The sequence below is a fragment of the Garra rufa genome, chromosome 17 (genome assembly GCF_049309525.1).
Source record: "Garra rufa chromosome 17, GarRuf1.0, whole genome shotgun sequence".
In the NCBI taxonomy this organism is placed as follows: domain Eukaryota; kingdom Metazoa; phylum Chordata; class Actinopteri; order Cypriniformes; family Cyprinidae; genus Garra; species Garra rufa.
In genome coordinates this window covers 765,878-782,416 of record NC_133377.1, presented here as the reverse complement: position 1 = coordinate 782,416, position 16,539 = coordinate 765,878, and the positions used below count along the sequence as shown (strand labels likewise).

The 16,539-nt window shown below is 37.8% G+C and overlaps 1 protein-coding gene across 1 annotated transcript in view; it reads right to left on the bottom strand.

The window, feature by feature from the left end:
- dlgap3 (discs, large (Drosophila) homolog-associated protein 3) overlaps nt 1-16,272 on the bottom strand; it is a 33,071-nt gene extending 16,799 nt beyond the window's left edge. The window contains exons 1-2 of the mRNA XM_073822087.1: nt 15,164-16,272; nt 103-314 (exon numbers count right to left, since the gene is read on the bottom strand). Of these exons, the coding sequence (XP_073678188.1) occupies nt 103-314; nt 15,164-16,207 (1,256 nt within the window). The 5' untranslated portion in view covers nt 16,208-16,272. The remainder of the gene's footprint in view (nt 1-102; nt 315-15,163) is intronic.
- Nucleotides 16,273-16,539: the final 267 nt, after the last annotated feature.

The window sequence follows — 16,539 nt, the reverse complement described above, 5'->3', positions numbered from 1 at the left end:
GTGAGCTATTTTTTAATAGAGCAAATACAAATCTTAAAATAGCCACACAAAATGGTCAAAGAGTCTGAAAATTAAAACTAAAAAAACCAAGTGACATCTGACTTGGATGTAGTGGAGGAGCGCTGGTCCATGCTGACGGAGCGGCGGAAGGCTTCTCTCTGGGCAATGAGAGCTGATTTGGGTGAGGCTTTGGGGCTGGTGTCTGAGTCAGCACTGTCGTCGTCCCCCATGGCCTTGATGTAGCTGCCACTGCGCATACGTCTGCAGGGGATCTCCCCAGCACTGTCACCACCGCACCAGTCATCCGAGGGAACCTACAAGAGACACAAAGCTTGCTATCAGCCTAGACTTTACTTATGAAACTGATGAGGAATGAGGCTGTTCTATATTTACACAAAAAGTTAATATCGAAAAACGTACATTTTAGACAATATCAGCAGTCTTTTTCTTTAAATAAGTTAAACAAATATGTTGAGTGTATGATTCAGTGACTCACCCATTAAGATCACAAGTTTCAGAATTGAATGAGTTAATGTTTTTGAACAAAACAGATGAGTGAATTATTCAATGACTCACTCATTAAAGGAATGCTCACCAACAAAATAAATATTTAATTTGTGTTCCGAAGATGAACAAACGTCTTACAGGATTGGCATGACATGAGGGTGAGTAATTACCAGAATGAATCACTGCTTTAAATGAATAAGAAAAGTGAATGTTTCTGTGACTCACTCTATATGAGCAAGTCACTTGTCGCCACATATTGATGTAACTTGTAGGAAAAGTCACTGAAAAACTCCACTATTTCGAAAGACTGACAGTAAGTCCTAGTGCTAAATTTGAGGATTTAAATGTACTGTCATATAGCTATATATCATTGATATGAGAGAAAATGCAATGATACTGCAACTAAAGGTTTATGTATATCAGAAAATCACAAAAATAATCTTGTTAGAGTTGTGGCTTTCTGGCCATAGCATGACCAGAGGGAATGCAGGGTTGAACTGAGGGCAGCTGAGTAAAATGAAATCTGATTGGCTGACAGGGATGAAAGGCACCAGCTGTACATTTAGAGCTGTCATCACACTCAAGAGCTGCCCCTCGGCTGGGGCATGAACAGAGCACAGATGTGGGGAGATAGCAGGTTATAGGGGGAAAGGCAAGATTATTTATTTTCATGAACTCTGCCCACCAGAGTCATGTCCTTTTCTGATAGCATCGCTGCGTATTATTGCTGTTTTTTTGCCTTTGCTTTTGCTGTCTGTCACATATTTTGAACACATAAAATAAAAAATGGTGTCTTACAAGCTGTACAGCCACTATAACATGGCTAGACATTTAATAACAGAAGCAATAACTCTTTCAATTTATGGCAAGGCGAAATGGGCGCAGGTCCAGTATTATCTATGTTTAACAAGAGGATTTTCTCTCTTAAACTAGCTGATGTCCTCACTGTTTAATTGAATACATATTTTATGTTAAATGTTTTGGTAATCATTCAGCTTTCACTGTGAGAGCACAGGAATATTGAATTAAATAAAACATCTAAAAAAGGGATAGTTCACCAAAAAATGAAAATTCTGTCATTGATTCCTTACCCTCACATTGCTCCAAACCCATGAGATCTTTGTTCATCTTCTAAACACAAATTAAGATATTTTTGATGAAATCTGAAAGTTTTTTTGACCCTGCACAAACAGCAATGCAACTACCACATTTAAGGCTCAGAAAGGTAGTAAGGACATCATTAAAATAGTCCACGTGACTTCAGTGGTTCAAACCTTAATTTGATAAAGCTACGGGAATACGTTTAATCAAAAATATCTTAATTTGTGTTCTGAAGATGAACAAAGGTCTTACAGATTTGGAAGGACATGAGTAATTAATGACAGAACTTTAATTTTTGAGTGAACCATCCCTTTAATGAGCAAGTCATTGAATAATTCACTCATCCGTTTTGTTTAAAAACACTAACTCATTCAGGTATGAGACAGTGACTATCTTAAAGGATTAGTTCAATTCCAAAACAAAAATTTACAGGTGATTTACTGTCTTTCTTTCTTCAGTCGTAAAGAAATTATGTTTTTTAAGGAAAACATTTAAGGAATTTTCTCCATATAGTACCCGCAAGTTTGAACTTCCAAAATGCAGTTTAAATGCAGCTTCAAATGGCTCTAAATGATTCCAGCTGAGGAAGAAGGGTCTTATCTAGCGAAACAATCGGTAATTAAAAAAAAAAAAAATGCACAGAGTACGCATGCGCATCACAGAGCTAGACAAGACGAGCATTTGAGGTTAAAAGTATAGAAATTGTATTTTATTTTTAGACCAAATGACCAGAAGAGTATAACTTTTCACTCAATAAGATCCTTCTTCCTCGACTGGGATCGTTTAGAGCCCTTTGAAGCTGCATTTCAACTAAAGTTCACTAGAAGTCAGCTATATTATGAAAATTCCTGAAGTGTTTTCCTCAAAAAAGCATAATTTGATGACTGAAGAAAGACAGACATTAATATCTTGCATGACAAGTGGGTAAGTACATTATCTGTTAATTTTTATTTCGGAAGAGTACTAATCCTTTAATGAGTAGGTCACTGAACCATTCACTTCGATTTGTTCAAAAACACTGATACATTTAGAAATGAAAGAACTGACTTTCTGAGAAACAACTTTCTCAAATATTTTCAAACCTGATTTTCTTTCTTTCTTTTTTCCCCCCAATGGCTATTGTCAGCTGTTTGGTTACCAACATTATTCAAAATATTATCTTTTGTGCAAGAAAATCAAACAGGTTTGGAACATGAATGATTCAGTGAGTTACTCATTAAGATCATTTGTTTCATACCTGAATGAGTCAGTGTTTTTGAACAAAACGGATGAGTGAATTATTCAATGACTCACTCATTAAGGCAATCACTTATTTTGTATCAGAAAAAATCAATGCTTTGAATTAATGAGACAAGTAAATGCTACAATGACTCACTCAATATAAGAAAGTCACTTGTTGCCAATTACCTGTGTATTGATGTATTTCATACAGGTTTGGAAGAACTTAAAGGAGAAGTTCACTTCCAAAACTAAAATTGTCTTTCTTTCTTTCTTTCTTTCTTTCTTTCTTTCTTTCTTTCTTTCTTTCTTTCTTTCTTTCTTTCTTCCTTCATTCGTAAAGAAATTATGCTTTTTTGAGAAAAACATTTCAGGATTTCCTTCCATATAGTAGACTTCTATGTTGCCAGTTGGAGAACCTCCAAAAATGCAGTTTAAATTCAGCGTCAAAAGGCTCTAAATGATCCCAGCCGAGGAAGGAGGTCTTATCTAGCAAAACAGTTGGTTATTTTCTAAAAAAAAAAAAAAAAAAAAATTTGTATACTTTTTAACCTCAAATACTCGTCTTGTCTAGCTCTGCGTAAACTCTGTGTATTCCAGTTCATGAAAGTTAGGGGAGATCAAAAAAGTCCTATCTCATTTCCTTCTCCAACTTCAACGCAGAGCTAGTCAAGACGAGCATTTGAGGTTAAAAAGTATATCAATTGTAATTTTTTTTTTTTTAGAAAATAACTGATCGTTTCACTAGATAAGACCCTTTTTCCTTGACTGGGATTGTTTAGAGCCATTTGAAGCTGCATTTAAACTGGATTTTGGATGTCCAAACTCGTGGGGACCATTGAAGTCCACTATATGGAAATAATTCCTGAAATGTTTTCCTCAAAAAAAAAAACATAATTTCTTTACAACTGAAGAAAGAAAGGCATGAACATATTGGATGACAATGGGGTGAGTACATTATCTGTAAATTTTTGTTCTGGAAGTGAACTACTCCTTTAAGGGTGAGTAAATGATCACAGAATTTTCATTTTTGGGTGAACTATCCTTTTAAGACTGTAGGTATAGAGTTATCAAGGGACATTTTGTCCAAAGAGGCAAAGATCACATACACAAAAATACAGACAAATATATATATATATATATATATATATATATATATATATATATATATATACATATATATATGAAACAATGGAAGATAGTGCCTCAACAGAGGGCTTCATACTTCTTTTCTCACCCTTTCCTTTCACTGACATCAGATGATAATCTCACCATCAAATGACCATGGGGAGATGCACTTGTGCTCACACACACACACAAGATAAGGAATGCCTTATCTATCAATTGACCACTCAGTGGGGTATTTAAAGGTCATCTCTTTCAAAAGATGATGTGACTTGATCTCTCTATTCATCTCTGTTTCTCTTGGCTCCACCTACTCCTATCTTTCTTCTAATACACACGTGCACTTAGGTTCACAAAAACGCACCCATACACAAACAGAATTTCGAATCAGGAGCTCAACTGGCCTCTTCTGGAGAAGCAGATCATCGGTTTTTCTAATCCTCGGTTTGAGCGTCTCCACCGTTCTGTTCGTTTTTTACTCAGACTTCCATTTTGTTCTTTTAATGCAGCAGAAAATGCCGAAAGTTCCTGCAAAGACGTACACGTAATGTCACTGCATGAATGTCATACCGTTTTTCTTACATAACTTTCACATAATTGGCCTCCTTCTGACCATTTTAAATGAACAGGTCACTAAAAATGGTTCACTGAAAAAAATAACAGCATACTGTACAGCATGTGCTTGGAATGAGTAAAGTGCAGGTGAGTAAATTATGACAGAATTTAATTTAAAGAGACGCACTTTCTTTCTTCTGTGGAACAGAAAATTACTTCTAAAAAAAAAATGTCATTGTGTATGCAATGTTCCCCATCCCCCGCCACAAAAACAGACTTTCCTTTCTTGCAACCTGTGTTATTGTTCTCATCCTCTTATTTTCCCCCAACAGCCCCTGGTATTCGTTCTCATTATATTGACACATTTCACTTCCTCCTGGTCCCCTGCTAATTGCGACACAGATCGACTGACTTGTAACAGAGGATTCATCTAGTTCATCCCCATGTTTTCAGATCAGATCACATCAAAAAATTGCTCTCCCGCGATGAGCCCCCAACCGGGCTGCAGCCCACAGCTGGGGTTTTTTCTCCCCAGAGGCTCAGGGTAACTGAGTCAGCTGCTCTGCCTTTAGCTATCACTGTAAGACCTCACACAATTTTCTCTGGACCACACTGTAAACCCAAACAGTATAACTAACTTATAATGGAAAGTACCTGGTACTCAAAATGTGCCAAAAAGTTTAGCTAACTATTATTTTTCAGTTTATTCAACATCTATCAGAGATTTAAATTAACAGTAATGTTTTATTTGAGTTTTTACAACTACACTAAAGTTAAGAGTTTAGGGAACTTGAAAAATAGACTCAACCATAATCAAATATTTTAATGTCAAACATACGCCCTCTAGTGGCGGTTTTTACCAAAAAGGGACGTCATCGCTAAACGTGCACTCAGACGTGTTTCAAAAAGATGCACAGAAGTTCGCGCTCTCAGGGCAGTTGGATTCGACAGCATTTCAAATAGAGTAATGTTTTAATTTAGATGGCAACAAACATATGCAAGTATTCAGCTGTTTCAAATAATGTTGCCGCCTATTTATAGTTGGTATCGGCTACACTCACACCACACCAGCCACGTTAGCTTTTCCACCTAAGTCGTGTATTTTTCTATACGTAAAGTAAGCTGTAGGTTATTTGATGAAAATACGTGTTCAATCTGTTTTCTTTGTGTTACGGGTAGTTTTCTTCGACGATTCGGCGAAAAAAAGTCATCTAAACCTAATAGGCCTGTCGAGTCCATGTTGTTCCAGCAAATCCGGGTCCTAAGGTGAGACAAGAACGTTCTTGTAAATATAATCTTATTAGACTAACATTAAAAAAGTGGTAATGAAAATTGCCTCACTGATTTTTCACAAAATTTAAAGTTAAATGTTATTTCATTTGAATTAGCTCTATATGTTTTAGGATTGTCACTGCCTGTTAAAATTTTTACAATTTAGAAAGTGGCAAATAAGGTTGTCTTTTGTTTTAAAAGATTGTTAAAAAAAAAGGATATTAAATGATGCAGTGCATATGCAGTCTTACAGTCTGGCCTTTCTGAAAATGTGTGTATTTTTGTATAGGTGGAGACAGCTACAGATCATTTAATGAAAATTCGTTTTCTTTGTGTTATCATTTCTTCAACCTTTTGATGCATAAAAGTAGTTTAAACTTCACAGGCCTATTGAGTCCACGTTGTTCCTATTGCAGTTCCTAAGGCGAGACACACATTCTTGCAAATATAATTCTATTACAGAATATAAAAATTTGTAACAAAAAAAAAGTGCTACTGAATGTTTATTTATTGCATCTAAAGTTTAGGTTTCATTTAAATTATTTTTTCTGGTCAAGAAAGATGCAGATGACATTTGCATTACGGAGGAATGAATTATTGAGATCATTACCAGTCCATCACCAGTGAAAGAGATCCTAGGACGCTGGCCAGCTCTACATTTGGAATCACAGGTATAATTTAATTGTGTGTTTAAAAAAGGTATTTAATATTTTCAGTCGGATTGTGACGTGCTTTTCTTGTGTTCTGTTTCAGGTATGCGCTGAATTTCATCGCATTACCAACCAGAATCTGACAAACACATTTTACGCAGAACTAGACCCCCACAGTTTTCGCCTGATGAGTTTATATCGACAGAGAGCAGCGAAGACTGGAAAAACTGCTGATGCACTTGCTGAATTTCTTCGGGTTCATGACTTAAAGGTAGAAAATATCTAAATATATAAGTCTAACTTTGACTTGGATTTATCATGTACTAAGTGATGAGTAAACCTTTGTCAGAATTTTTTTGGTATTTCATTTAGAACAGTGGTTCTCAAACCTGTCCTGGAGGACCCCCTGCCCTACACATTTTGTATATCTCCCTAATCAGACGCACCCAATTTAGTTCTTGCAGTCTCTACAACAATCATGTGTGTAGATGAGGGAGACATACAAAATTTGCAGGGCAGGGGTTCCTCCAGGACAGGTTTGAGAACAGTTAGTTTAGAATACATAAAAAAAAAAACTTCTGATGTGTCTTTGTGTCCTTTTTAAAGGGATAGTTCACCGAGAAATGAAAATTATGTCATAAATTACTCGCTCGTTGTTCCAAATCTGTATAACTTACTTTGTTTGGATGAACACAGAGGAAGATATTTGGAAGAATGTTTGTAGTCAATGGGGTCCAATAATTGTTTGGTTATAAACATTCTTCCAAATATCTTTCTCTGTGTTAATCAGAACAAAGACATTTATACAGATTTGGAACAACTTAAAGGTGAGTAAATGATGACACAATTTTTGTTTTTGGGTGTATCCCTTTAAGAGTCAGGGCTCTTACCGTGATCACTTGTTTTATCTATGCCTTGATCAACTTTTTGGCATTCATTCCATGTCAAGTTAGCATTGTTTGGTTTTGTGCTGGCTAAAATGTGTGTTCCACTTTTAACATTGTTTTCAATGTGAACTTTAAGGATCAACATGATGTACACAAAAGGCGAACAACAGTGCTCTGTGCACTTCCTGTGTATCTGAGAGAAGACACCTCAAAATTCTTTAAAACATGCACGGTAAGTCACTTATTCTGCATATTTCTTAGGATTATATTTCAGCATTTTTTTTAACTGGTAATATAGCATTTGGTAATTGTGTTTCAATACTTTTTACATCCAGATTGAAGATGATTCTGAAGAGCCAGATGTTGATTGATTAGTTGCCCTTTTGACAGTCATCTGTGAACTCCCAGACATTGCTGTTCAGTACAATCTAGAGAAGATTTCGATCATCGTTGAGAATGAAGTTTTCATAACAAACCTTCAGAGACTCTCTGATGCTTTCCTTTTGATGTTTGGCTTAATCTATGCATTGGTTTTCACATATCCAAAAGAGATGGCCAACACAAGAAACAAGAATGCTTAATCCTGTTTTGCATTTATTAAGGTAATATTTCGATGTATTTTATTTGACCTGGTGTGCCTTTTTATTGCAAAGAACTGTTTTAATGTCTCATGTTTTATAATAAATTTTTGTACTTTGTTTAATGATTTCAGATTTGTAATTTGTAATGTTAAGTTGTAAAACGTAGATATTTGAGTACAGGAAACTTAAAAAAAACAAGGCAATCAGTTGCCACAAAATATTTAAGTAACATTACTACTACAATTTAAGTTAAGTAAATTATATAATTTAATTTGATAGCACTTAAAGTTCCTTAAACTAAGTGAAATAATTAAAGTTGTCAGTACTCAAAACTTTGAGTTGCACTAAAGTAAAGATAAACAAAACACTAAATATATATTTTGATTTAAATTAATGTTTATTTATAATTTACAGGTACTCAAAGTAAGTAGCTATATGCTTACCGATGATATTTAAGTTTGCAAACTTAAAAAAATAGCGGCAATCAGTTGCCTCAATTTTTTTTGAGTTAGTAGAACTTATCCGGGTTTACAGTGCAGTTGCTCTTCATGATGGAACACAGAATGAGCACTAATGAGGACTATATTCCCCAAATTCAAGCGTGTCTTCAGTGTGATTTTAAAATTTTACAGGATTGGCTTTCTTATAACAAATTATTGCTCAACAAAACTAAAACATATCTCACGATTTTTGGTACTAGACAAAAACTCAAATCTGAAACCAATTCCTGTATAATAACTTGTTCTGACCGTACTCCTCTGCCTCAAGTTGAAAAATTTAAATATCTTGGTGTATGGCTAGATTCTGAGCTTTCTTTCAAAATTCATATTGGTCATATCTTACGTAAAGTCAATTATGGAATTAATGTTTTATATCGATCTCGTAACTGCTGCACTTATAGTGTGCGCAGGAAACTCGCTTCACAACTTATACTTCCGATTTTTGACTATTGTGACGTTGTTTACCAAAATTCTTTAAAATCATAACTTTCCTGTCTTAAAACCGCTTATAACAGACTATGCAGATTTGTCCTTGGATGCCCTTTTCTCACCCATCATTGCACAATGTATTATGCCCTGAATTGGCCATCTTTAAATATAAGAAGACAAATGCACTGGTTTCAACTAATATTTAAATGTATCCATTACAATTACCCGCTTTATTTAAAACAGTATTTTGTTCCTATTACTTCAAATTATCATTTGAGGCACTCTGTTCAGCTTTATTTTTCTGTCCCCCGAGCCAAGAAGACAGTTGGCAAAAGAGCTTTTATGTTCAAAGCCACTTTAGATTGGAATAAGTTACCTTCCAATATTAGATCCATCACTTCATTTGGGATGTTTAAGCATACCTTGTCTTCTTACTTTGTGATTGACTGCTCTTGTAATGTATGATGCTGACACAATGTGAATATATTTAATCTCAAATGTATTTCTGCCAATTTGATCTAATGGTTGTAAAGTTCGGTATATTTCTGTTAATATTATTATTATTTTTTTGTGTGTTTGTGGTTCTGTATGTATTTGTTTGTCCAATATGTATAATTGTACTCTTGTTTATTTTATTATTGTTCTTTTGTGATGGTCGTGATGTATTTTAGGACCCCCTTGAAAACGAGATGTTGCATCTCAAGGGGTTTATCCTAATAAAATAAATTTGACAACATATGCAGGGTTGGGGCTTATGTGGATGTCAGAATCTATTTTGAAACTGTAGCTACCAACAGACTACTCATGATTAAAAGTAAACTACAGTCAAGCTACTCATTTGTGAAAAGTTGTAAACTACACTACAAACTATTAACAAAAAGGTTCTGTTTACACCTGGTATTAAGATGCATTTCCAGTGATCTGATCAAAAGTGGTAAGTGGAGATACACTCACTAAATATGCACTGAAAACACTAAAGTCTCTTACTAAGATATGTAGTAGAAAACTGAAAATTAAAAACAAAATTTAAAAATCCACATAGTTTTATACATATTTTAGACTACGTGGGGCACCATTATTTCGATGACGTGAAATGGTTGCCATCGGTTGGCTACTGGCACTAACTGTTGCAATTTTTAACGCAACTTGGAATTCACAACTCACAGGTGGTGATGCATATAAGCGCAGGATTAAACCAAATGCCATACCATTGATTTTTTCCCCACAAGGAGTCACAATGCCCCCGGATATCGAGTGAAATTCACACTAAGAAACTGTTTTAGTGACTGCAGCATCATGACAAGCATGGGCATATTTACATCCTGTCAGGATGGCATCTAGCATTTCTTGTCTCTGCCGTTTGTAAGCTCTTTCAGTAGCTGTGGTCTACTAAAAGCCTCAAAAGCATCAGGGATAAAGTGGCGAGAACAAAGACGTGGGTCTTTAAGAAGTTTTATTTGTCCACTAGCATTGTCCCAATCTTCTCTCCTCTTCTTATCGCTAGGAAAGCGGTGAAGACTTACATCACTTCTCTTGTTGTCCTTGCAACTTACAACTAAAAGACAGACAATGTGGCATTGTATCAGTATTTTATTTTACGAGTTGTGGAAAAAAATAGCAACTGGAAACGCCAGTAGCTCACAGAGTGCAACCATTTCAAGTCATCGAAATAATGGCGCCCTCCATAGTCCAAAATATGTATAAAACGGTGTGGATTTTTTATATAATGTAAATCTTTCATTGGTTTTTATGGGTAAGCATAGGCTTAAAACAAACATCATACCATCAATTTTTTCCCACAATGAGTCTCAACGCCCCCGGATATCGAGTGAAATCCACACTAAGAAACTCTTTTAGCGGCTGTGGCATCATGACAAGTATCTGCATGTTTACATCCTGCCAAAATGGCATCTAGCATTTCTTTTCTCTGCCGTTTGCAAGCTCTTTTAGTAGCTGTGGTCTACTAAAAGCCTCAAAAGCATCAGGGATAAAGTGGCGAGAAGATGTGGGTCTTTAAGAAGTTTTATTTGTCCACAAGCATAAATAAACCTTTCATGGGTTTTCATGGGTAAGCGCAGGATTAAACCAAATGCCATACCATTGATTTTTTTCCCCACAAGGAGTCAAAATGCCCCTGGATATCGAGTGAAATCCACACTAAGAAACTGTTTTAGTGACTGCGGCATCATGACAAACGTGGGCATATTTACATTCTGCGATAAAAACAGCAACAGGTAGCGCCAGTAGCTCAGTGAGTGCAACCATTTCACATAACAGAAACAATGGCACCCCATATAGTCCAAAATATGTATAAAACGATGTGTTTTTTTTAAATCTTTCATGGTTTATTATGTTTAGTTAGCCATGTCGCTACTTGTAGTTAGCTACTCTCCAACACTGGCTATGACAATGTAATCTATGTAGCTACACAGCAGTGTTCAATTTGACAGCAAATTTTGATTCAGTTTTAGTTATAGTCTTTTGACTAAAATTCCATTTAGTTTTAGTCATATTTTAGTCATTTGAATTGATTTTAGTTTTAGTCTAGTTTTAGTCGACTAAATATCATACGATTTTAGTCGACTAAATCTACAGTAGATTTAGTCAGCTAAAATCTAATGGGTTTAGTTACAGTGTAATTCATTTATTAAACATTTCTCTAAAATTACCTAACACATTATGTAGGTTTCATATTAAGGTTTTATCATGATATACACAGATTTAACTGCTGTGATATGTGACATGCTTTTCTATTCAAATTAAATGAAACTATTTCTCATAAAGAAACAAGAGCAGGCTAATTATGCATTCTTTATAACTTATTTACCACATTCTTCATTCTTTCTAGCAGACATTTATTTGAATAAATACATTTAGATGAATCTTTATTAGGGCTACTAAAGTGACTCAGTCAAGAGTAGTAAGTGATTTCTGTCTTTCTTTTGTTGCTTGTTTAACATCAATGCCACAGACTCAATTGTAATCTCCCAATTGTTTACGTTAACCTAAGATGTAACCGATTGTGTTTATGTGAATACTCATCAACACAGATAATTCAACACCATTTTTAAATGTATTTCTCTGTTCATGAAAGAGTAGTCTCGCGTAGCCAGACCTTCAGACTGAAGGCTGAAGGTCTGGAGTTCATGGCAGCTTTCATTGGCCAAGGCCCGCCCATAAGGCCGTTTGACCGACATGTCAAACAACCAATCAAAGTTCATTTCGTTCAGCGTCACGTTTCGGTGCGTGGAAATGCCCCCACAACAACAGACTGGCGTGCAACAAGTCAGTCATTGAAATAACCAGCATTGAAAGATAACGAAGAAGAGGGAGAACAAGCAGTAAGTCAGTAATTTGTTCATGAACGTCGCAAATGTGTATAACAACAATGTCGTCTGCATAAGAGTAAATCAGTCTGCGCTTTTTTCCCGGCGGACCGAAAATAAACGCGACACTTGCGTCTCCCGGACATTCGATCAAAGATCAGATTTGACTTCATTGCTATGCAATCCGAAGCCCATGTAAATACCCCATCCGAAGTTTTTTTTACCTTAGTCAAACATTGTGGGAGATATCAGAGTTTTTCGAATGGCTTGCTACTGCCGTACATGGTACATGTGATGTATCTCTTAAATTTCACCACCAAACGTGCACATAATCTTACCAAACTTCTACAGTAGCGTAAATAGGGTATGTACTCACAAAATGCTGCATCAGAAAATTTGTAAGTCCACCATAAGTGTTTTAAAAACAACTTTTACCCAATCCCTACTAGTCTCAAAAACTACAAATGACGACACGTCGACGTCACTTCCCTGGTTTGGGAAAAGCATGTAAAAGTCCACCTACTACGTCTGTGTGCATGTCAACGTATTAGGTGGACTTTTACGTGCTTTTCCCAAACCAGGGAAGTGACGTCGACGTGTCGCCATTTGTAGTTTTTTTGAGTGCATAGCAATGAAGTCAAATCTACTCCGAACCATCCCTTTAATCCCAGATATTGACATTTTTAATGTTTTATGAGACGTGCAGCAGAGGTATGCCAGCTTATGTTTACAATCTATCCCACAGGATAGATCAATAGGCTATGATACAGTTCATATATCTTTTCGTCTCGTTTTTATTCATTGAAGAAAATGTAAGTAGATTTTTGTCATAGTTTTTGTCATTCAAAACGAGTTTTTGTTTCGTTATCGTCTCATTTTCGTCTGAGAAAATATGTCGTTGACGAAAATTATGACGAAAATTATTTGTCAACGAAATTAACACTGCTATACAGTAAACATTAACGATAGTATAAATGTGTATATCATACTGAGTGGGTGTGTATGAAAGTTGACTGGTTGCCTCACTGTGACAAATTAGCTAAACAATAATGGCGACTGACCAGATGTGTTTCTATCACAGTGAAGCTGATGTTCTGTGTAATTGGAGTTTGCAAGTGCTAATATTACAGGAAGTTAAATTAGTGTCAGGGCAAGACCTCTATGCATGTTCCTGTCGCCCTGGGCAATATTAGCAGGGAATGCAAGAGACAGCACAGTTGGTTATGTCCGTCACAAAGCATTGTCTTTACTCTCTCTGCCACTGAAGAGCTCGAGGACAGAGCAGCCATGAGATGGGGTGCACCTGATGCTTATTGTGCTTTCTCACAGCTGCTATTCAGTCTATACTTTACTGAAAGTGGTCTTCTTTTCTTTGAGCAGCAGGTGTTTGAAGTCTAGGCATGATGTGACAGCATGAATGAAACAAAAATGATAACCGGAAGGCCACAAGCTATCGGACATACCGCTTTCCCTACACAGCCTGATATTTTCTTTGGCTACCACTGAAAGGTAAGAAGTGTCATGCAGTCAACTCATACCTTACATAACATGTTTGCTTTAGACTAAAAAATATCTGTGGAACACAAAAGCCCGCTACTTTTACCATTTTTTTTACCATCTCCCCCAGGGTACAAAGTGAGCCAGAACTCCCGCTGGTGTCTGCCCGGTAACAACAGGATTCACACAGGGATTCTGTGAATACATAGGCTTTATTTTATAAGTAGTGCTCAAGTTTGGCTTACTGTTGTACCTGGAAAGGAGCATAACCTCCTAGAGCTCCATCCTGTTACCTTAGAAACATAACCATAGGAGAACATAGGAGAACAATTATCCTCATCTAACCTGTTGTCTTGTCAGACACAGTTTCCTTCCCCGTTTGTGTGTGTCCACAAATAAGCATTTGTGGTAGCGTATATAGATGTGTTCACAGTGGGTGAGTCTGCCACCCTAACAGTGTATGTGGGAGAAGAAAGAGAAAGACAGAAAGGAAAACAGTAATTGAGTCCAATTACACTATGTGCTGCTCATTCATCAAGGAAGCAGCAGGACATACAGTACAGTTCAGGACAGGGCTTTCAGTTGTCAGTGTGTGTCATTGTTGGAAATAATTTCTCCAGCACAACTAAACCTCCTCTTTGAAAAAGTACTGTGGTAGTACCAAGGTCAGTTATGGTGTTAGAATACTATTATTTAGGCAGCTGCACATGACACCAATAAAGCTGAATTATGATGCTAAGACGTATCCTGTATTCTAGCATACTTGATATTACAAAGCAGCATGTCAGTGTTGTGTGTGTAATTGAGCAGATGAGTAGGAGAAATGAAGCACACAGCTTGCTGCTGATATCAATAGCAGCGTTTGTGAGTGTTCACAGTGTGTTTGTGAAGGCCAAGGGTTAATGTGTTGTTTTCCTGTATCCTCCGATGCTGTTTTTCACCCTTTCACATCGAGCTGACAGAGGCTTGAAATAGCATCAGCCTCCATTCTTCACAGCTAGCAACTGATAACAAACATAATCATCAAGTTATTTTTCTTTCTTTCACTCAGAAATTGTCATTTAGCACAGATCCCCATCTCTGCAGACAGATTAATTCTTTTGACAATGAAATGAATCTGCAAGTCAATAAGGACAGCAGACTGATTGTATTTGTGAAGAAAGACTCCACATAAATATTGAAATCTCAGTGGGAGCCAATTTGGGGTCACTGCACTGACTTGGAAATGGGCTCACATGCTGTTAAAAGTTTGTCTCACTTACATACTGGGGTTGTGTGTCAGAATTGAATTGACAATGCATTTTTGGCCAGATGATTTGATGGATGGATGGATGGATAGCTAGCTAGGTAGGTAGGTAGGTAGGTAGGTAGGTAGGTAGGTAGATAGATAGATAGATAGATAGATAGATAGATAGATAGATAGATAGATAGATAGATAGATAGATAGATAGATAGATAGATAGATAGATAGATAGATAGATAGATAGATAGAACATACACATAAGCAGAACTTGCCTGCAGATAATGGAGTGATCGTTCCTTCATTTTGGGATCTAGGGGAACCAATGCCTTCTCATATCCACCTCCACCTCCTCCTCCACGGGAAGATGGATAGACCTCTCTAGCCTGACTGACTGTCATAGCCGACCATGTGCTCCTCTTCAGAGAGTGTCCGCTGTCCCCTGCTATGGCTATGTTGGTGCAAGCCAGGCATTCTCCTGGAGGTGGTCCCTTAGATTTTCTCAAGGTAAGTTCCTGGATGGCAGCATCCAGGGTCTCGTGTCCAGTGGGATACCCACGTCCCCCTCTACCCGCACCCACCAAAAAGCTGCTGTCGCTGTCAAGGTTGTCATCGGAGCTCCACCATCCAGCTGTTTTGCTGCGGTGTCGGGTGCTTCGAGACTCGTGGCGAGAGTCTCCACTCTTGCTTCGTTCTCGGCTCTTGTTCCGACGGGCTGAGCGAGACTGGTGTGTTCCCGAATAATGATGTCCGCCACTTTCCTCCCCACCGCTGCGGTGCCCCCTATCCCTATCCCGGTACTCTCCCCCACGGGTGCCGTTAAATTCTCTTTTAGAGGGTGTTTCCAGTGAATGTGACTTAGCAAAGAGACGCTGGACCGAGTTCACCAGATGCCGTATGCGACTCGGACTCTCGCTTCGTTGTTCCCCGCTGGCTGTGCGTTGGTACTGCAGGGTGTGGAAGCCGTCTGGGTGGAAGGGCAACTGTTTCTCGAACTGATCCAAAAGGTTTGGTGGGATACGGTGCATCTTTCCCCCATGACCATGGCCGTGCCCTGCCGAGGATAAACACTCTTCACATGTGGAATCGTAGGGCTGCGGCTGACTGGGGTGTGAACGAGGGAAGGTGCCTCCACCAGATGGGACCATGGCCGATGGTTCAGGGGGCCCACCAGGCGGGTAGTAGGGGTGGTCATTGTGCCCCTGGTAGTGGTCGGGGTGGTGCATGTAGTCCCGCGCAGTGTCGCAGTCCTCGGGCATGCAATAGCATGGCCCAGAGGAGTGTTGCGACAAACTGCGACTCACCTGGTACCCCTTCATGGCCGGGGCATGGTGGGCCGTCCGGGCCGAGAGGGGGCGCTGTGGGCGCGACAGGGTTGCGCCAGAGTCAACTGTGGAAAGTGGAGGGAAAAGAAAGACTGTGATGAGACAGTTAAGCACATCATTGTGTACAGTACATTTAGAGCCAGATTAACTAAACAAAGCCTAATTCCTTAAAAGGAATTCCTTAAACATGCTTTTTTGGGGTGTTAATTAATGGCACAAATACCAGTAATTTGATGTGCGCAAACATTAGTAAATTGCGTTGTGTGATTCATTTTAATACTCTACTCACATACATTTTGCATCTGAAAGGGAAACTCCTACAAATG